General features: G+C 42.7%; 1 protein-coding gene across 1 annotated transcript in view; it reads right to left on the reverse strand.

The window, feature by feature from the left end:
• astn1 (astrotactin 1) overlaps window positions 1-23,613 on the reverse strand; it is a 2,216,244-nt gene that overhangs the window by 1,378,414 nt on the left and 814,217 nt on the right. Inside the window, exon 4 of the mRNA XM_060829548.1 lies at window positions 17,842-17,991. Coding sequence (XP_060685531.1) covers window positions 17,842-17,991 — 150 coding nt within the window. The remainder of the gene's footprint in view (window positions 1-17,841; window positions 17,992-23,613) is intronic.

Consider the following 23,613-nt stretch of genomic DNA (forward strand, 5'->3'; position numbering starts at 1 on the left):
GGAATCAGGATGCAAATTGCTCACTGCAAAATTCCTAGATTCTGACCTGCTCTGCTGCTCCACGGTGAGTCAACGAGTGTGGTGCTGGAAAAGCACAGCCGGTCAGGCAGCATCTGAGGAGCAGGAGAGTCAATGATTTGAGCATAAGCTCTTCAGTTGAACAGCTTATGCTCTAATCATTGACTCTCCTGCTCCTCAGATGCTGCCTGACCGGCTGTGTTTTTCCAGCACCACACTCTTCGACTCTGATCTCCAGCATCAGCAGTCCTCACTTTCTAGAAAGTGTATGGTGAGTCCAGTTTAATTTCTGGTCACCTCAAAATGGGGGACTTTGCATGGAAATGTCAGTGACTGTGACGGAGAAAGGTTAGATTAAGTATTTATTGAAAGTATTCATTCACTGGCACTTGCCTAATGCAAATACTACTTGTCACCAGTCAAATGGCCCAAGTTCAAATATTGTCCAGGTCTTGCTGCCTTCGGACATGGACTGCTTCAGCATCTGAGGAATGGCAAACGGTGCTGAATATTTTGCAATCATCGGCAAACGTCCCTACTTCTGACTTTAGGATGGAGGAAAGGTCATTGATGAAGTAGCTGAAGGTAGTTGGGCCTCGGATACAATCCTGAGGAACTCCTACAAAAATGTTCTGGAGTTGAGATGACTGATCTCCAAAAACTACAACTATTTTGTTTTGTGCCAAGTATGGCCCCAACCAATGACAGATTTTCTTCCCCACCCAGATTCCATTGACTCCAGTGTTGCAAGAGCTACTTGATGCCGCCTTGAAGTCAGTGGCAGTCACTCTCATCTAAACTCATGAGCTTAGCTCATTTATCCATGTTTGAACTAAGGCCAGGAGGTCACAAGCTAAGCATTGATGAGCACGTTATTACAGCTACTTGACAGCAGTATTGTTTACATCTTTCATCACTGTATTGTTATAACTCATTGGGCTGGAAATTGAGCCTTGCTTTTCCCAAAATTATTACAAATACTATAAAATACATCAACTCTGATTCTCTATCCATAAACTCTGCCATACCTGCTGATTTTCTCCAGCACACTCTATATTTTTCTAGTCTCCAACATCCACAGTAACGTGCACTGATTTTATTTTATGACAGAAATCATAAAATCTGCTCTAACTGCCGATAACAGTTAAACTGAATCCCGATATCATCTCAACCCATATTCCTTAGACCATCAAAACTGCCCATAATCCTAAACATACTCAATCACATGCAGAAAAGATAATATATCTCTTAAGAGATGATATGAGTTTTGAAAGAAAAGACAAATGGGAAATATACCCCAAAGGGTTAACGATTCAAGGTCAAGTATGATGAAACAGTGAAGGCTTCTTGGGGATCAGTTTATTTTCTGCCATTGAGATTGCAATGCTAACAGTCCAATAATATACCAATACTTTCAACAGTACAAACATTCACTTTCATTGATGACCTTCTCATCTCCTCCATTTGTAATTCCAAGAGCTAATAGATTTATCCAAGAGATGTGAGTGTCACAAAGTATTGTTTGAGGGTGCATCAATGAGTTTGATGGCTGTGTATCAACCACTTCATACAAGAAATTATTGCTAACTGCAGTCTCCATGTTGTCAATAGGCATGAGAAAAAGTAAATGTTTTTACCTTCAAATTTTCCATTGAGCTCATGCGATCAGCAAATAATTTATTTCTTCAAGTTCAAAGGGAACATCTTCACTACTGTCAATAACTATTACTCAAGATGGATTGAAGGCAACCATTTAAATAGAGTCGCAGCAGAAGCAGTATTGCACTCACTGAAGAGAATACATTCAAAGCAAAGGATTCCAGACATTGTAATATCAAACAATGGTCCATGATTTCCAAATAACCAATTTAAGAAATTTGCATGTGAATATGATTTCTAGGTTACGAGGTCATCTCACCATCCTCAAGAAAATCAAGGAAGTGAGAGAGGCAGGAGAACAATAAAAACCTTATTGAATAAAAGACCTAAATATTACACTATTATGTTATTGATTTTCAGCATTTTATAACAAGTCATCTCTACTGATAGGGAAGTGATTAAGAACACAGTTTTGATAGATGTTGCATTTGTCAAAACCTAACATTACTGGGAATGAACACAATAGGATGAAATAGGGCAAAGAGGAGCAAATGGATAACCAGGCTTGAAAGTCCAATGAAAGATTCTGAGCATGAGTTCCCAGGACTACAGCAGATGTGAGAGAATCAATGAAGAGACCAGCAGAGAGATAGAATGTGCATAGCAAAAACACCACAACCAAGATCACTTATGATTGAAACAGATCATGTAATTGTAAAGAGAATCTTTATTGTATTGATATCAGTAAGCAAGAAACCAATAGAAATTTGGACTTTTAACTTTGAACAAAAGAGGAAAAAAGAAACCACTAGAACTACACGCCCACACAAACAGAAAACCTGTGGAATATTCTTAACCTGAGAAAGTAATCAGCATCAGAGAGTGAGAATGAATAAAGCACCTAAGAGACCAACTCTCTGAAGTCAAAAATTAAGCAGATGCTTTGAACAAAAGCATCTTCAGGATAAAGGCTTTGGCAGAAATGCAGAGAAATTGTAGTACAAACACTGAGGATGATGGTTTGGCAATGAAGTAAGTGCCACATAACTAAATAGTAATATTAATGAGTTTTGAGAAGATTTGTAGCTCAGGTTGATTGTAAGTATGCAAGCTAGCACTATAAGCTTTAAGGTTTGCTTTCAGACGTTTCGTCACCATATGTGGTAACATCATCAGTGAGAGTCTCTGGTGAAATGCTGGTGGTATGCTCTGCCGCTCCATTTATAGGTCTTGGTTTCTTACAGTGGGTGATGTCAGTCCTGGTTCCTGTGGTTTTTTTGGAAAAATGAACCGGAAATAACATCATCCTCTTAAAAAATAAAGATCTCTAAATAGAGAGGCGGGACAAACCACCAGCGCTTCATCAGAGACTCTCACTGATGATGTTCTCTAGTATGGTGACGAGACACCTGAATACAAACCCTTCAAGCTCAGTGAGCTAACTTACAAACTTAAATAGTAATATCTTGAAGCTTTTGCGTGAAGGTAACGAATACATTGCTCAAGCTGTTTTGGGAAAAAAGCAGCATTCCTTGGGAAGCCTAAACAGTCCCAAGATTGCAAGCACATAAAACAACCTTCCCTGCTTTTTGTTTCAGAGCTGAAAAAAGTGTTGCTGGAAAAGCGCAGTAGGTCAGGCAGCACCCAAGGAGCAAGAGAATTGACGTTTCGGGCATAAGCCCTTATTCTGGAATGAAGAAGATTCATTCCTGAAGAAGGGCTTATGCCCGAAACATCGATTCTCCTGCTCCTTGGGTGCTGCCTGACCTGCTGTGCTTTTCCAGCAATACATTTATCGGCTCTGATCTCCAGCATCTGCAGACCTCACTTTCTCCTGCTTTTTGTTTCAGTAGAACCATTTTCATTGTTATAAGCAAATTACTGTGGATGCTGGAATCTGAAACCAAAAGACAAAATGCTGGAAAATCTCAGCAGGTCTGGCAGCATCTGCTTTGACAAAGGGTCAGTTAGATTCAAAACGTCAGCTCTTTTCTCTCCTTACAGATGCTGTCAGACCTGCTGAAATTTTCCAACATTTTCTCTTTTGGTTTCCGTTTTCATTGTTGATGGCCCGCTGCTTTTTTGATCTTTTTGTACACTGACCTAATATTTCCTGTGTTAAAGGACATCTGGATATTCTGGCAAGGTTGTAACCAATAATCATTGGTGCCCTGCCAGCAGTCTGTTGAACTTTATTTCAAGTGGCTATTAGTGCATCTGCCTACAATCCTTGTGATTAATGAGGATTGCCCACTTGGCTTTGATGACAGTTTCCATCACAGTGATAATGGCTTTGAAATCAGTCAGCATCTTTCATTCTGGCTTCCTGTGTGTTAAAGAAGCAGAATGTCTATTCATCATCCAGTTTAGGTGGAATAAATCAATGTAGGACCACCCCTGTTGTGCTTGGCTCAGCATTTTGAAACAGAGTGTGTCTCGCGACCAGGCAGAATTAAGAGCTATTTTTCACTTCAGTCCTGTTATCAACATTCTTGATTTCACAGGAAACATGTCCACAGTGGCCAAGTCATCTTCAACTCAAGCATAATTCCAAAATGATGATTCTATAGTCTGAAGAAGCATAAGTCATGGTAGACTCTCCAAACATTAGAGACACGGGGAAACCGGAAATGTTACTCTCATTTGTGATTCCTTATTCTTTCATGGGATGACACCGGCCAGATCAGAATTTGTTGTCCATCCTAATTGCCCTTGAACTGAGTGATTTGCTAGGTCTTTTTAGGGTAAGGTAATCAATCCTACTGCTGTGGGCCTGGAGTTAAATGTAGATCAGACCGGTAAAGGACATTAATGAACATAGTTTTTTTTTAAAGAGCAATCAATATCATGGTCACCATTACTGAAACTAGCTCTATATTCCAATTTGACAAAGTGAACGAAAGTTCTACCAGTGAGACTGTTGGGATTTGAGCCATGCCCTCTGAGCATATGCCTGGCATTTGAACCACTAGTCCAGTGGTGTTTCCACAGTTTTATTGTGTCTCCAATACTTGAAACTAATTTAGTTGCATAGTTCATGATTTTCAGTCATGCTAATGGAATAATTATTTGTGTCGACTGTCATGATAACATAAAACTGACACACAATTCTGCTGTCCACACTTTTGCACCAGAACATATAAATTGTAAAGTTGTTCTTGCATAAACTGTACTGTGACTGTCTTTGCAAACATGCAGAACATGGACTAATGATTTTACATGAACTTTAGCTTTTCATACTTTATTCTTTTTATACAAAATACTGAAAAGTTATGTCTTGAATGAGGACTTAGAGTCAGAGTCGTAGAGATGTACGGCACAGACATATAGCCTTCGGTCCAACCTGTCCATGCTGACCAGATATCCCAACCTGATCTAGTCCCACCTGCCAGCACCAGGTCCATTTCTTTCCAAACCCTTCCTATTCATATACCCATCCAAATGCCTTTTAAATGTTACAATTGTACTAGCCTCCACCACTTCCTCTGGCAGCTCATTCCATACATGTACCACTCTCTCTGTGAAAAAGTTGCCCCTTAGGTCGCTTTTATATCTTTCTCCTCTCAACCTAAACCTATGCCCTCTAGTTCTGGACTATCCAACCCAGGGAAAAGACATTATCTATTTATCTTATCCATGACCCTCATAATTTTGTAAACCGCTATGAGGTCACCCCTCAGCATTCAACACTTCAGGAAAAACAGCCCCAGTCTGTTCAGCCTCTCCCTATAGCTCAAATCATCTAACCCTGACAACATCCTTGTAAATCTTTTCTGAACCCTTTCAAGTTTCACAACGTCTTTCTGATAGGAAGGAGAACAGAATTGCATGCAATATTCCAACAGTAGTCTAACCAATGTCCTGTACAGCCACAACATAACCTCCCAACTCCTGTATGCAATGCTTTGACCAATAAAGGAAAACATACCAAATGCCTCCTTCACTATCCTATCTACCTGTGACTCCACTTTCAAGGAGCTATGAACCTACATTCCAAAGTCTCTTTGTTCAGAAACACTCCCAAGGACCTTACCAGCAAGTCCTGCTAAGATGTGCTTTCCCAAAATGCAGCACCTTGCATTTATCTGAATTAAACTCCATCTGCCACTTCTCAGCCCATTGGCCCATCCCGCTCAAGATCCCGTTGTAATCTGAGGTAACCTTCTTCGCTGTCCACGATACCTATAATTTTGGTGTCATCTGCAAACTTACTAATTATACCTCTCATGCTCACATCCAAATCATTTATATAAATGATGAAAAGTAGTGTACTCACTGAGTTAATTTGTTGGGTTACTGAGGCATATTTACTGATGAACAGCCTCTCTGGCTCTGGAAAATGGATGATGGGAATTTGGAGTGCAGGTTTCTCCATTACCTTACAGACAATCTCATACTTTGTTTAGGATAATTCAGCTATTAATTTGATTACATACATCCCAATCATTATTTTGCACTCTGCAAAATGGTTGTAAAATGAAAGATAACTAGTGATTTCTTAAAAATTTGACGTTACATTTTGATCTAGTCACAACAGTATGAAAACAATCCAGGATGTCCCCTTGTAACATTTTGGTTTCTTTAGTCACCACTAATTATTCCACCTCGGTGAGACCAGTATTCTCAAACATTTAAGGTTATTTCTCAAAACAAAACTCAATTCCTTCTGCAGGAATTTGATACACGACTACCACTACAACTTCTTCAGTTTCTCCACCCGTCTTTAAGCCAACTCTGGATAAAAGGTCTTTTTTCTTGATGGAAACTTCCAATTAATATTTTCTCTTTCAGTATCTCAAGTGGAAGACAATAATGTCATTAGTAAACAATAGTTGCTGACCTACGCTAAAGTCTCTCAATTCTGTTGTTGGCTTCCCTCTCGCTTTGAGCGAAAATACTCAGGAACTTTAGTGATCTGATTCTTCTTGTCAATATTCATTAAAAACATAATTGTCCTGAGCTATTTCCCCCTTCTTAGCACGTGTGAAGGAAATATATTCCCTTTGTACTACCACTACAATGCTATTGCCAATATCTTTTCCTGAAGCCCCCTTTCTTGAAGATTCCATAGACATTCACACCATTATAATTTATCTACCATTTAACATCCAGTAATTGACTTTGGTATCTCCAGTCTTATTACAATGGAGATCAGGTTAATTTCATTGACTTATATTTTGGTCCAATCTTTTTCTCCTTACTTTGGCATCTCTCTGTCTGTTCTCTAAACCTAGCACCACTTCCATCTTTCTTTGCTTTAATCTGATCCGTGGTCAACTCCAAGAGAACTGTTCCATTCATCAAACCTCAACAGGATACCTGTGAACTGAATTCAAAACCTATTTCAGGTCAGTGTTTTTCATGTACAAAACAAAAAAAAATCACTGCTCCTTCTAACTGATAGGAAGCCACATTCTTCAATTTTTACTCTATCTACTTGTAAACATCTCCAAGTTCAAAGTAATTCCCATTAGCATTCCAGGAACTCTGTCTCTCTCTCTTACATTGGTTTTAAAAAATAGGATCCAGAAATCAATGAGTTAATCATTATATCCCTGACATGTATACACACCAAAACTCATATTCTACTAAATCAAAGTCCAAACTCTAAAATGCATAATATAAATTGCATATCTTGTATCACTGCACAGAACTGAACTTCATACTATGCTCTCAGGTAAACATAGTGTCAATGTCTTAGCTGATCTCTGTGTTAGGTCAAATGGTAGTGCTTCCTCTTCAGAGACCAGCCAGGCTATTGTGCTGAGGCAGCTGACAATCCTTATCGATCTGAAAGCACAAATGAATGAGGAGGAAGTAGAGGAGAGGTAAATCTTTGTTTCTAATTCACTTATGGGATTTGAGTGTTGGTGGGGAGGCCAGCATTTATTGGTTGCCCTTAGTTGTCCTTCAGAAGATGGGGATGAGCTGCCTTCTTGAACCATTGGAGTCCATATGTAGTGGTTCACGAAGGCAGACATCTGGTGGGAAGGAAGGCAGATGGTCCAGGGTCATTCCATCAACAATTTCCAATTCATGGCAAATTTCAGCATATGGGCAAAGTTGCATAAGGCTGCCAATGGACATCCTGCAGTGCAACACGCAACCTCCTTTATCAGTCACGTAGCCTGTGCTCCAAAAGTGATGTTTGGCTTTAAGTAGAAGCCTAAGCAGTAGCAGCCATTTCCTGTTCAACAGAATTGTTGGTGTCTGAATGGCTGACAAATTTCAGTGGGCAGGACTCAGTCCCTGGGGTCCTTAAAGGTGTGCTGTTGCCCAGATAAGTGCCTACATAACACTTCATATGGTGCCACCTCCCAATTAACTCTTCCCAATCGCTATACCATCCCATACTTTAGTTCATGTTACTTCATCAGTGATGCCAGTTCACTAGATAAATTATGACAGTCTTTCAGTCATCAGTAATCATTCAATAACAACTGATCTCTAACCATCCACTGCAAAATTCAAGAAGAAAATGGACTCATAATAATACTGATGATGAATATGAATTTAATTGGAGCACCAACAAGTTGAAATAATGGCAATTACTTTTGATTGTAATGGCTATCTTGTCTAATTTAAAACTGAGAATGGAAGAGGCTGTTCCAAATCAGTCTATGTTATCATTGAAAGAGACTTTCGCACTTGAAATAAATGGATCTCTTATGAAGTGAAATCTGCAGTACCAGCTCCATCAAGTACATGGTGGGAAAGATAATAGCCCCAAAACTGCAGTCAAAATAATGGGGAGATGAACCATGCTAACTGTTACTTATGAGTAAATGATGCAATGAAACTTCATGTGAGTGATTCAACAATAAAATCACAAAGTTTGCAGCTGGAGTTTGACTTTCTGCTCTGTCGGCCTCAGGAAAAACATATCTTGTTATCTTGGCACTCAATTGCAAAGTAGCAAATACCAAAACTTCAAAACACTTCACAGAACAATAGCTAGTTATTACAATACTGCAGCATATTGGTGGGTTAGTGGATAGCACTGTTGCCTCAGTGCCAGGGAACTGGGTTCAATCCCAGCCTTGGGCTGTGGAGTGTTTGCACATTCTCCCCATGTCTGTATGGGTTTCCTCTGGGTGCTCCAGTTTCCTCCCACAGTCCAGAGGTGTGCAAGTTAGGTGGATTGGCCATGCTAAATTGCCCATAGGGTTCAGGAATGTACAGGCTAGGTGGGTTAGCCATGGGAAATGCAGGGTGACAGAGATGGAGTGGGTCTGGGTGGAATGCTCTTTGGACGGTCAGTGTGGACTCTTCCCCGCTGTCGGAATTCTATTACTTCATTTCAAAGTGCTCTTAGTAATTGTGATAATAGTCACTCTCACTCTGAAAAAAGCAGCAATTACAAGATTTTAATTGTTGATGGAGATTAAAACTTTAACATTGCTTCATAGTTTTTCTTTCTATTTGCACTCAATCAATCTTTGCTGCTCCTTGAGTTTTTCTTTCTGTTCCTGGTTTGAGATTAAATTCCCTCCCATTCATTTATACTTCGAGCACTCTCTCATGCAAACTTTCATGGTGATTATTCAGGCGAGGCCAAAGTTGATCAAAGGCTGATGTCATTCGTTAGGTAGTTTCAGGAATAAATGGGAGATATTTAGATTAAATCCCCGACAGTGTGGAAACAGGCCATTTGGCCCAACAAATCCTCACTGACTCTCCAAAGAGTAACTCACCCAGACCTATTTTCCTCTGACTAATGCACCTAACATTATGGGCAATTTAGCATTGCCAATTCACCTGACCTGCACATCTTTGGACTGTGGGAGGAAACGCGCGCAGACACGGGGAGAATGTGCAAACCCCATATAGTTTGGAATCGAAGCCAGGTCCCTGGTGCTATGAGGCAGCAGTGCTAACCACTGAGCCACCATGTCGCCAGAGTGCTCTTGTGGTACAGTAGTAGTATCCCCAGCTCTGCCCCAAAGGGATGTCTTAATGTCTTTGAACAGCTTGATTAAAAGCATGTCACTTGTTTTTTTTTCTAAGTGATGACCACTGAGAAATGTGTTTGCCTTATGGGGTCCCACGGAAAATTTGTACAAAAAAAAGTTTAACTGAATGAATTAATTGGAACCCCAAAGTTGAAAAACTCAAGTTTCATTTCAAAGAAGGTGACAACTTAAAAACAGAGCTGAATACAAGACTATGACTTGTTAAAATATTGAAGTAGATGGGTTGTGATCTAACTTAGAAATATTTTCAGTATGAAAATCCTGATCACAGACTGAAGGAAGATACAGATCCTTCGTATTCATTTCTTGCCTCTAGTGTCAAGCGTTCCTGATGAAAGGGCTTATGTTCGAAATGTCGACTCTCCCACACCCCTGATGCTGCCTGACTGGCTGTGGTTTTCCAGCACCACATGTTTGACTCTCATGTCAAACAGCCAATTCCACAGGCGGAGCATCAAGTAGAATGTCAAAGGTGATGCATGATAGACAAGAGTTGTATGACTCACCCAAAATAATGAATGAGGGGGGAATAAAAACCCAAAACTGACTGACTGACAGACAATTAAATCTCGACAACATAAGCAGAAATTGCTGGAAAAGCTCTGGCAGCATTTGTGAAGGACCTGAAACGTTGACTCTGATTTCTCTCCACAGATGCTTCCAGACCTGCTGAGGTTTTGCAGCAATTTCTAGTTTTATTTTGCATTCTCAGCATCCACAGTTCTTTTGGTCTTTAGTTAAATCTCAACCATTGATAAGAGAGGGAACTGCATAAGTTCCAATGAAAAAGTGAATAGCATTGTATGCCAGGCAAGTTAAAGCTGAATTGACATTTGAAACCTCACTTGAAGCATGTGTTAATCTTATTTGTGACCAAAGGCAACGCATCAGCAAAGTCTGTCCCAATAATTCCAAACGTAGAGTGCTGCGTAATTCTGGGGGACAAGTATTCACTCATTCACATATACCTCGTGAATCCATTTCGTAGCCCAGCGCTCCTGCACACCAGACCTAAGTGATCGCCAAACAACCACAAAGAACATCACTGAGCAAACATTCAGGATGTTAAAGAAATATCAGTCCCTCGACTGCTCTGGGGAAGTTGGGCAACTCATCCCTCAGCCAGGAGAAAGTGAGGACTGCAGATGCTGGAGATCGGAGCCAAAAAGTGTGGCGCTGGAGAAGCACAGCAGGTCAGGCAGCATCCGAGGAGCAAGATAAAAGACGTATGCCCGAAACATCAACTCTTCAGCTCCTCGGATGCTGCCTGACCTGCTGTGCTTTTCCAGCACCACACTCTTGACTCTGATTCCAGCATCTACAGTCCTCACTTTCTGCCTGACCATAACCATCATAATGGGACTGCCTTTACCACCACTTGCTAACTAACAATGGCAGAAAGATGACAATTTGGCCCAAGACAGAACAGCCTCTGCCTGTCCCACCTTTCAGAGACCACCTCATCAAAGGAATGTTGCAACATCGTCAATTTTTTAAATTGGCTGATAATGTACAAAAGATAAAATCAAATCACGAAATAAATGACCTCATTACTTTGTAGAAAATATTACCATTCACCATTACTTTAGCACTTGCCTTTCATTTTCTATCCCACTGCTACAGATGCATTGAATTCCCACAGCGTGGAAGCAGGCCATTTGGACCAACAAGTCCACACCAACCCTCCAAAGAGTTTCCCACCCAGATCTTCTCCCTGTAACCCTGTACATCCCTCTTCACTATGGGCAATTTAGCGTGGCCAAACCACTTATCTTGCAAGTCTTTGGACTGTGGGAGGAAATTGGAGCAAACCCACACAGACACAGGGTGAATGTACAAATGCCAGCCAGTCGTCTGAGACTGGAATTGAACCTGGGTACCTGGTACTGTGAGGTAGCAGTGCTAGCCACTGAGCCACCATCCCGCTGATTCAGAGGATATTCCAGATTGTCTTGCAGTATGGATTCTGGGCCTAGAACGCGAGGCTGCTGACTGCATCATGTTGGCCTGGATTACAATATATGATGTCTGAGAGTCATTGATGGACTGGCTGGCTATGATGCAGGGCTAGCTATCATTCTGAAAGAGGATAGTAGAGTCTTCTCCCACCTCCTTGTGCTCACCATGAGAACACAGTGATATTACGACGAGCTACCATTCAAATGCATTATACTTTTTCCTACAAGAAGACAATCAGTTTTTCTTAAAACATGGAGTACTGTGTCCGGCTCTTAAGTAGAAAAAGGTTCAGAAGAGACTTACAGCATGCTGCCGGGAATGAGTTTGAGTTATAAGTAGACGCAGGATAGACTGTAGGAGGTTGGAGGTTGAGCATAGGAGGTTGGGAAGAGATTTTAGTGTTTTATAAAATCATGATGTGTAGAGATAAGGCGAAAGGCCTGGGGTGAGGGATTTCAAGACTCAGGACATATTTTTACAGCAAGAGGAGAAAGATTTTAAAAAGTCATGAGGAGCATTTTTGTTTTTACACAGAGTGGACAACCAGAGGAAGTTTTGGTTCTGGGGATAGTTACAACGTTTAAAAGATATTTGGTTACATTCATGAATAGGAACCTTATCCCAGTTCCAACTTTACAGCTCATCATCGCCCTCATGACCTGTCTCATCTGTCCATCTTCCTTCCCACCTATCTGCTTCACCCTCCCCTCCAACCTATCGCCTTTACCCCCACCTCCATCCACCTACTGCATTCTCAACTACCTTCCCCACAGCCCCACCCCCCTCCCATTTATCTCTCCACCCCTGATGATTCCAGCCTCATTCCTGATGAAGGGCTTTTACCCGAAACGTTGATTCTCCTGCTTTTCAGATACTGCCTGTCCTGCTGTGTTTTTCCAGCACCACACTCTTGACGCTAATGTCCAGCATCTGCGGTCCTCACTTTTGCCTTAGAGGGATATGGGCCAAGCGCAGGCAAGTGGGACTAGTTTAGTTTGGGATTATGGTTGGCATGCACTGGTTGGACCGAAGGCTCTATTTTTGTGCTCTATGACTGTGTAAGAGCCTTCCCGTCCTGGCTCACAATGAATTTCTTGCTGTCCTCAGGGAAAAGCTGCTTAATAAAGTTTGTTGAATGGGCAGTACTCTTCCTTTATACAGGACCAGCAAGTCGATGGAATAAGTTGATAGGGCTTCAGCTTCATGTCCCACTGGAAAGATGACCCTTCACAGTGCAGTATACAGAAGGATCAGCTCAGACTTTGTGCTCAGGTCTCTGAGGTAGATGTGAACCCACAACACTCAATTTAAAGGAGAACTTACATTCCCTGAAGCAGGGCTCACACCTTATCTAATTCATGGAATCCCTAGAGTGTGGAAGCAGGCCATTCCACCCACTTGAATCCACACCAACCCTCCGAAAAGCATCCCACCCAGACCCACTCCCCCAACCTAGCCCTGTAATCCTGCATTTTGCATGGTTAAGCCATCTAGCCTGCACATCCCTGGACACTATGGGCAGTTTAGCGTGGCCAATCCAACTAACCTACATCTCTTTAGACTGTGGAAGGAAACCCACACAGACACAGGGCAAATGTGCAAACTCCACATACTCCGAGAGTAGAATTGAACCCAGGTCCCTAATGCTGTGAAGCAGCAGTGCTAACTGCTGAGCCACGCTGCCACCCACTGGATTTCCTCCACTGGATGAGGACTCCACAATTTGAGGATTTTAAAAGAAATAAAAAAAGAGACAGACTGTGCATTATATTACACTACGGGAAACAAAGAGAATGTAGTTTGGAGAACAGAAGTCAAAAGGGAGACAGTGGATCAGGACCAGAGGAAATCTACTTAGCGTCTCCTCCTGTACTGCAAATAAGCACAGCTACTACGCTGCCTTTTCCAAGGCTGCCAATATGATCTTGTCAGAGGCAGAATGGGTAGAATGATGCACTGGCCCCCTACTGAAGGGAAGGTGGTAAGGATACAATCTTGTCATAACCCGAATAAATTTTTGATTGTCCAAATGTTCCCAGTGATGCTTTCCAAGACCAAGGCACTTTTCAAACTGAAGCAACCTGCTAAAAAAAACTATCGACTTTCCTTTTTCAGAGATAAGCGGGAACTACTCGCCTACAACAGGATAAACGAACCATGATAGTCTGCCTCTGACACCCACTGTTATAAAAAGACAGTTAAATGCAATAGAAAATCACACGACACAGCTGTGTTAAGTCTTTCAGTTAAATCACACCTAATTAAGAAATGCTTGCTAGAATACAAAGCTTAATTTGTGTGTGTGGGCCTTAGTAATAGATATCTGTTTCAATAGTTTGGGAATAAATGCCCAATTCCCAAATGAGAATGGTGAGGACATGTTGTATAGGGAAAAAAAAATATGAAACAAGCAAAGAAATAAAAATCTCAGTAATCTGTTTTGAACTAATGGCTAGGCTTCCAGGTCTGTTTGGGTTAGTTACTCTTTGAGTATGTAGCTTCTGTATTTCAAAGAGACTTAGCGAAATGAAAATAGTAACTGCCTTCAGGGGGTTTCTAACTTTATCACTGTCCTTTTGAAACACAGTTGGACCAAAAAGCAGTGGTGAGATAGTGTGCTGCACATAGAAGCGATTTCCAATAAAATGAATCATCATTAAGTGCAAGTTACTTTTATCTAAAAATCTATCTGCTCTTAAAAGACATTGACTGCATTTGAAGTACAAGGCAGTGATTTCTCTTTCTATCTGTGAGATGTCCTTTATATTAGATAAGAAAATCTGAATGTCTGTTGGCTCAACAGTTAATCTTTAGTAACATTTGTAAATCCTCTGTATTAATTTTGGACTTCAAATAAAATGTATCTATAATTGTAACACAATTTCTGTGATTAAAATGTAGTTTTGATTCCACAATTATGATAAAATGTTGGCTTTGAAGACGACTTGACTTCAGATCTTTTGTCAACCGTTTTTCTTGGGATGTGACTACCACAGCCAAGTCAGTATTGGCAGCCCATCACTAATTGCCTGAGAAGATTGTGCCCAAAGCCTTGTTGAACCACTGCCAACTCTTACATTTGTTCACTAGATTTCAAAAGCATGCTGACATGTTTCATTGAAACTTTATTGCTTGTATCAGTGTACTGAGGATAGACAAGTTGCTTTCTATCAGGAATAAACCAAAACACTGGACTGAGCATGGAGCAATTTTAAAAAATGCAATAAGTACAATTGCAAAATAAAGAATACAATTACAATATCTTAGTGCCCTAACTGGCTGAAAATTGAAACTCATGGAACCTTTTGTGGTCCTGTGATAGTGTTACTCGGTTCAAGTCCCACTTACACCAGAGACGTGCAATACCATCTCTGAACAGGTTGGCTCGAGAAAAAAAAGTTGAAACTCACCATTAGATAAGACGTCAATTACAAAAGTAAGCAGTAAAGGCTGGAGGTATAAATAAATACTCTGAATGTTCGACAATATATTGCTGATATCTTTTATAAATTATTAGTGTTTTCATATCAGATTGTCCCCAGATATGTTCACTATTGAAGATTTAATTGAAGCAAAAGGGGTTCATTGAAAGGCAACAGTTTAGAAGTTTCTCAGATGAAGGTGTTGCTAGTGAGATCAACATTTGTTTGCCTTCCCTAATTGCAGCAGTGTGGCACATTTACATTCATCTGGGTCAGCACAGTGACTCAGTGGTTAGCACTGCTGCCTCTCAGCACCAGGGACCCAGTTTGATTCCAGCCTCAGGCGACTGTCTGTGTGAAATTTGCACAATCTCCTGGTGTCTTTGCAGGTTTCCATCAGATGCTCCGGTTCCCTCCCACAGTCCAAAGATGTGCAGGTTAGGTGGATTGGCCCTGCTGAATTCTACATAGTGTCCAGGCATGTGCAGGCTGGATGGGTCAGCCATTGGAAATGTGGGGTTACAGGGTTAGTGTGGGGGTCTGGTTGGGATGCTGTTTGGAGGATTGGTTCAGACTCGATTGGCCGAATTGCCTCTTTCCACATTTAGGGATTCTATGATTTGGTGGATTGCATGGTGATGCTGGTAGATTTTAAATGAGTAGGATGTTAGGAGTGGGAATTTTTCTCTTGTTCGCGACTCTCCCAAAAATCACTGTCCTTCAATATATCTTTCATCTCATTTTTATTTGCATAGTAATTATCACCATAACAACTCCATTGTTTTCAAAATAAAACAAAGTCAATCAGCCGATAGAATTTGGTAGCCAGCTCATGAAAGTCTCCTTGAAGGAATAGATTTGACAATTCTTTCCATCATATCTAGGTGGACTTTTTCATGAAGTTTTCTGGGTAGTTTCACTTTCTTTTGTCTTTGACTTTTTAAAAATATTTTCTCCAGCATCAGGAAATATTACGGACTTATTTTTTTAATTGGGAGGAGCACAGTACTTAGTTTAAATTTGAATGCCTTCACAAGGCTGATTTAATGTGCTAAGTGTCTGTTCGCTGCCTGTTGTCCACAGTTCAGCTCATGCAGTTTTAAAGTTACGTCTGTAAGGAACATGACGTCAAGCAATCATGTATTACCTAACAGTTCACTGCTGTTGATTTAAGAAAAGTAAAAATTTTGGACATCAGCTCTAAAAATCTTTATGAGACCATCCTTTGACCTAACCAGCATGAAGGATTAGTTCACTGTGGGCACCATTGAGTTAATCAGGTAATGCTTTAAACATTCATGTTAGGGGCAGCATGCTGGTTCAGTGGTTAGCATTTCACTGGGTTTGATTCCAACCTTGGGTGTGTGAGTGTGTGTGTGTGTGTGTACATTCTCCCTGTGCCTGCATGTGCTTCCTGTGGTTTCCCCTCCCACAATCGAAAGATGTGCAGGTCAGGTGGACTGGTCATGCTAAAATGCCCATAGTGTGCTATGGGCATGGGAAACGTGGAGTTACAGGGATTGGATTAGTTTGGATGCTCTTTGGAGGGTCAAGGGTGTTTCCTTGATGGGTCTGCATCCACACTGTAGGGGTTCCAAATGATGTTGAAGGGCTCTTGTTAAAATTGAGTTTATGAGCTTAATAACAACTTTAATTACATGAGGAAAAAAATCTATTACTTTTCCCTCTAAGGAAACAACACGAGGAAGAAGAGTGTCGCCAAGGCATTACGCTGCTGGCAGTCAATTAAGGTCAATGGCCCACCCCTAAAAAATACAGACCAAGTCAGAGGGATGGCAGCTTAACAGTGTCTACATTACTGTTACTAGCAATGGTGGGCAGCTGAGGCTGCATCATAAATAAGAAGACACTTCAATGCCTGAAGCATCCACAAATTTCTTCAGGAAAGCCAGGACCAAGCAAGCAGTCCTTCATGCTTGGGAGAGTGAGACAGCCTGAGCACAGGACTTGCCATTGCCACTGGGTGACCTCTCCATGAGTGTGCAACACTTAGAAAGGGAAGCTCTTCCTCCCCAGGAATCCAACGCTAGATCTCCCAGGTATGCTGGAGGTCTCCTCCCAAAGTAGCTCATGGAGGCTCAATGCCTCAGGGTTTAGAAAGTGAAACTTCATTGTTAGTTCAAGTGGTTCAGTTAGCTGCTGGCTCCCAGTCTGGCCATATGCCATGAAATTTCTCCCTTTCTGTCACCATCCTAAGCCATTTTCTTAGCCCTCTGTCCTACCAGGTCATCTCAGGAGTGTTGGGAAACTTCATTCTTGAGTTCAGCCATGCAACTTCCACCCAGCTACCTAAAAGCTTGGGATAACTTGGCAGTGGTAGTATTCCTCCCTCTGGGCCAGGGGTGCAGAGTTCATGGCCCCACCAGGAGCTCCTGATGATGGAACGACTGCACAATCCTCCAAACTCTTTGCTTCATTCTCCTGTATTCCCTCAAGTTAGGGTGAAAATAAGCAAAGGGGAATGCTTGGGTTATCAACCACTATACGAGGATAATGAGAACAAGAATAATAATGACCTGTGAAGCACACTCTATTGGAAGAACTAAGATGGTGGAGGTATGAATGTTTCATACATGAAGAGAACATAATCAGATTGTGCCTTGGGTTTCAGTCTGAGTGATTGCATTAGTATTTAAAGGCATTTTTCATTGTTCCACTTGGTGATAAATTTAGAAAATAAGGGTATCATTTTGATAGTAAGACCATAAGACCATAAGACATAGGAGTGGAAGTAAAGCCATTTGGCCCATCGAGTCCACTCCGCCATTCAATCATGGCTGATGGACATTGACTAAGTAGTGAAGCTTTCTTTTCAATGTCTACATCTGAGAGTAGAGTGAAGAACTGACCTCTGGATTTACTCGTGAAACGCTTTCTCTGTCCACCGGAGGCACTACGTGGGAGCAGTGCTGTTTGCTGGTGGCTGATGTCCACAGGGCTGGTGGCTAATAGGTTCTCTTTGTATTTGTTCATGAGCGACAGCTTGGTGGTGTCACTTCCTGTAGGAAGAAATGAACACAGTCAAAAACAAAAGCCTTTCTTTACAATGTGAAGTCTTCCCCACCCCAATCTCACGAAAGGAACCTCACTGTTAACAACTATAAGTTTTATCATCAGAAATTACCATCATTCATGTCTACGAGAATCTACAATGCCTTTGACCCACTCACTCATGTCCTGAAATCCGAGATAATCTGCAGAAAATAATATCCACCAAGAATGTATGGGTGCAAAACAAGCACAGGTGGGGGAGTCATGATCAGACATTCTGTGCTAGAAACCAGGGTGAGTAATGTAAAGTTTGATCTGGGCGTGATGGTAAAGTATCTAACATCTCAAGCCTGAAGTACAATATCCATCAAACATGCCCACTTCCAGTTTTAATAGATATAAGACCTGGGAGAGCAGATGCAGGAGAATTGTACTGTTAAGGTACTGAGTGTCTATGAACTGTCAAATTCAGTTTTACTTCTATGGGAAGAAAGACACATGACATGAATGAATTTTCAGACCTAATCTCTGGTGACATGATTACTGAACTCTGCGGATCCTCATTATGGCATCGAAAGAACTTCAAACATGATAAGTAAGTCAAATGAGTCCAGCCACAGAAATTGATCTGACCCTACCTAACAGATACCTTATAACTGAGCAGCAACTGCATCATATTTTGAACATTGCAATATACAGTGTAATACTAAAGTATGTACTCTACTCCATCCTCAATCCTCAGTAATGTGAGGGCACTTAGTGCCATTTAGCAAAATAACCTGCAACCTTATAAACTTTGTATTGACCAACAGATTTAATTATAGCCTGATTAATAAAAAACACCTCATTCTCTCAGTTGAGAGACTGATTGTACGAACATTTCTCTTTCAGTAACTGCGCAAGTTTAGTTTTCTTGTTTAACTGGGTGACGGGTGGAGTTGGCCTGGATGTGACACTGAATCAGGATCCACTCGATTTCCTTCCTTTCTGGAAAGTGAGGTAATCCCAACTGAAGGGAAGAAAAATGATTTTGTGCTTTTTTTTGCTTATTGTGCCATATTTTGCTCGGAGGTTGCGGCTGTTTTATTCCTGACAGCCAGTTGGGTGAAATAAAAATCCAAAGTCAGTCTTGGAATAAAGTAACTCACAGAAAGAAACATATCTCCTTCCTCCATTGAACTCTTGCATCTGCAAATGTCTCTTTCTGTGTGCCCATGGTGCTGTCCAATCCATGGACACCAGCTGCATGTGCTTAACGTCAGTTGAAACAACAAACATGTGCAGGTGAGGGAATCATAATCGGACATTCTGTGCTAGAAACTGGGGTAATTAATGTGAGGGCTTGATCTGGGTGTGATGATAAAGTATCAAGCATCTCAAGCCCAAGTACAACATCTGTCAAACATGTCCACTTCCAGTTTTAACAGACATGAAACATGGGAAAGCAGATGCAGGAGAATTGTACTGTTGAGATACTGAGGATCTATGAACTGTCATATTCAGTCCTACGTCAATGGGAAGAAGGAACATGTTTCCAACATGTTGGACCACCATTCAATAAGATCATGGTTGACCTGTTTGCGTTGATTCTGGATAAACGAGAGGGTGAAAGTTTATGAAGGGGTAAGAGAGAATGTGATTAAAATCAAATGAGCCATGATCTTGTTAAATGGCAGATCAGGCACAATGGTCATCTTCTGCTCCAATGGTTCTCATGGTATTATGTATTCATCAAATGAAAACTTTCTATCTCCATTTCACTTCACCACCTAACAGATTTGACCAGAAAAATACAGCATTTATGTCCATGCCACTCACAGGAACACTCAGATTCTGTAATTTATGATATTATGACAGTGAAATATGTAAAAACTACCTTAATCCTCTTTAATAGAGAAGGGATATGGGTTATTTTTGCACGCCATTTGAAAGGTAGCTCATAAATTTACCTTATGAATGATTCAGCCATTACTAACACGTGCATTATTAGGGATGACTGCAGTGAGAGCACTTACAAGAAAGATTTTGCTTCTGATTTTCTCAGAATCAATCCACATTTACCAATGCAGGTTATGTTACAAGTTAGAAAATTGTAATCACATACTACCATCCAAAAGTAATTTGTTTAGAACAACATTGTTTGGATTTGCAATAGTCAGTTTATTTGTTATAGCTGGTGTAGATCACAATTTGGTAGCTACTTAAAGAATCTAGAACTTAATGCATTGGAAAAATAGCAATTTTTAAGTGACATAGTGTGTTGTCATTACCAACTGTGAATTAGAATCAAACTTGATAACTGGATTAGAAGTGTTTCTGCTCCATTTAGATTGAGCTGAATTTTACAGGAGTTAAGCTTCCCACAGAATGCAAAATTAATTTGGGAAGGTTCTAGTGACTCCAGAGCAGAGATATCCATTTGTAATTCGACACAATTGCATTTATATTTTTTACAAATGGATTCTTCCAGTGTATATGGGAGCTGCTGGCATAAGCAGTATTTATTGCTTGTCCCTAACTGCTCATGAACTAAGTGACTGGATTGACCATTTTGAAGTGCAGTCAACCACAGTTTTGTGGATATGGCATCAAATTTGGGTCAAAACAGTTAAGGGTAGCATTTATAATCACTGTACGAGTGTAGCAAGACTTCCCCACCTACCAGAGAAGAATTTCCTACACTTAATCACATGAATTGACCAGATGATTTTGTGTAAAAAGTGAGGTCTGCAGATGCTGGAGATCAGAGCTGAAAATGTGTTGCTGGTTAAAGCACAGCAGGTCATCCAAGGAACAGGAAATTCGACGTTTCAGGCCAGAGCCCTTCATCAGGAATGAGGAGAGGGTGCCAGGCAGGCTAAGATAAAAGGTAGGGAGGAGGGACTTGGGGGAGGGGCGATGGAGATGTGATAGGTGGAAGGAGGTCAAGGTGAGGGTGATAGGCCAGAATGGGGTGGGGGCGGAGAGGTCAGGAAGAGGATTGCAGGTTAGGAGGGCGGTGCTGAGTTCAAGGGAATCGACTGAGACAAGGTGGGGGGAGGGGAAATGAGGAAACTGGAGAAATCTGAGTTCATCCCTTGTGGCTGGAGGGTTCCCAGACGGAAGATGAGGCGCTCTTCCTCCAACCGTCGTGTTGTTATGTTCTGGCGATGGAGGAGTCCGAGGACCTGCATGTCTTCGGTGGAGTGGGAGGGAGAGTTAAAGTGTTGAGCCACGGGATGGTTGGGTTGGTTGGTTCGGGCGTCCCAGAGGTGTTCCCTGAAGCGTTCTGCAAGTAAGCGGCCTGTCTCCCCAATATAGAGGAGGCCACATAGGGTGCAGCGGATGCAATGAATGATGTGTGTGGAGGTGCAGGTGAATTTTTGGCAGATATGGAAGGATCCCTTGGGGCCTTGGAGAGAAGTAAGGGAGAAGGTGTGGACGCAAGTTATGCATTTCCTGCGATTGCAGTGGAAGGTGCTGGGAGTGGAGGTTGGGTTGGTGGGGTGTGTGGACCTGATGAGGGAGTCACGAAGGGAGTGGTCTTTGTGGAACGCTGATAGGGGAGGGGAGGGAAATATATCCCTGGTGGTGGGGTCCGTTTGGAGTTGGCGGATGATGCGCTGTATACGGAGGTTGGTGGGGTGGTAGGTGAGAACCAGTGGGGTTCTGTCCTGGTGGTGTTTGGGGGGGGTGGGGTTCAAGGGCGGAGGAGCGGGAAGTGGAGGAGATGCGGTGGAGGGCATCGTCGATCACGTCTGGGGGGAGTCTGCGGTCCTTGAAGAAGGAGGCCATCTGGACTGTACGGTATTGGAACTGGTCCTCCTGGGAGCAGATGTGGCGGAGACGAAGGAATTGGGAATATGGGATGGAGTTTTTACAGGGTGCAGGGTGGGAGGAGGTGTAGTCCAGGTAGCTGTGGGAGTCAGTCGGTTTATAGTAGATGTCTGTGTTGAGTCGGTCGCCCGAGATAGAAATGGAAAGGTCTAGGAAGGGGAGGGAGGAGTCTGAGACAGTCCAGGTGAATTTGAGGTCGGGATGGAAGGTGTTGGTAAAGTTGATGAACTGTTCAACCTCCTCGTGGGAGCACGAGGCAGCGCCGATACAGCTATTGATGTAGCGGAGGAAAAGGTGGGGGGTGGTGCCAGTGTAGCTGCGGAAGATGGACTGTTCCACATATCCTACAAAGAGACAGGCATAGCTGGGGCCCATGTGGGTGCCCATGGCAACTCCTTTAGTTTGGAGGAAGTGGGAGGATTGGAAAGAGAAGTTATTCAGGGTGAGGACCAGTTCAGTCAGTCGAAGGAGGGTGTCAGTGGAAGGGTACTGGTTGGTGCGGCGGGAAAGGAAGAAGCGGAGGGCTTTGAGTCCGCTACATCGATGGCTGTATCGGCGCTGCCTCGTGCTCCCACGAGGAGGTTGAACAGTTCATCAACTTTACCAACACCTTCCATCCCGACCTCAAATTCACCTGGACTGTCTCAGACTCCTCCCTCCCCTTCCTAGACCTTTCCATTTCTATCTCGGGCGACCGACTCAACACAGGCATCTACTATAAACCGACTGACTCCCACAGCTACCTGGACTACACCTCCTCCCACCCTGCACCCTGTAAAAACTCCATCCCATATTCCCAATTCCTTCGTCTCCGCCGCATCTGCTCCCAGGAGGACCAGTTCCAATACCGTACAGCCCAGATGGCCTCCTTCTTCAAGGACCGCAGATTCCCCCCAGACGTGATCGACGATGCCCTCCACCGCATCTCCTCCACTTCCCGCTCCTCCGCCCTTGAACCCCACCCCTCCAACCGCCACCAAGACAGAACCCCACTGGTTCTCACCTACCACCCCACCAACCTCCGTATACAGCGCATCATCCGCCGTCATTTCCGCCAACTCCAAACGGACCCCACCACCAGGGATATATTTCCCTCCCCTCCCCTACCAGCGTTCCACAAAGACCACTCCCTTCATGACTCCCTCGTCAGGTCCACACACCCCACCAACCCAACCTCCACTCCCAGCACCTTCCCCTGCAACCGCAGGAAATGCAAAACTTGCGCCCACACCTCCTCCCTTACTTCTCTCCAAGGCCCCAAGGGATCCTTCCATATCTGCCACAAATTCACCTGCACCTCCACACACATCATCTATTGCATCCGCTGCACCCTATGTGGCCTCCTCTATATTGGGGAGACAGGCCGCTTACTTGCAGAACGCTTCAGGGAACACCTCTGGGACGCCCGAACCAACCAATCCAACCACCCCGTGGCTCAACACTTTAACTCTCCCTCCCACTCCACCGAAGACATGCAGGTCCTTGGACTCCTCCATCGCCAGAACATAACAACACGACGGTTGGAGGAAGAGCGCCTCATCTTCCATCTGGGAACCCTCCAGCCACAAGGGATGAACTCAGATTTCTCCAGTTTCCTCATTTCCCCTCCCCCCACCTTGTCTCAGTCAATTCCCTTGAACTCAGCACCGCCCTCCTAACCTGCATTCCTCTTCCTGACCTCTCCGCCCCCACCCCACTCCGGCCTATTACCACCTATCACATCTCCATCGCCCCTCCCCCAAGTCCCTCCTCCCTACCTTTTATCTTAGCCTGCCTGGCACCCTCTCCTCATTCCTGATGAAGGGCTCTGGCCC

This window comes from Hemiscyllium ocellatum, chromosome 9, assembly GCF_020745735.1.
Source record: "Hemiscyllium ocellatum isolate sHemOce1 chromosome 9, sHemOce1.pat.X.cur, whole genome shotgun sequence".
Classification (NCBI taxonomy): Eukaryota; Metazoa; Chordata; class Chondrichthyes; order Orectolobiformes; family Hemiscylliidae; genus Hemiscyllium; species Hemiscyllium ocellatum.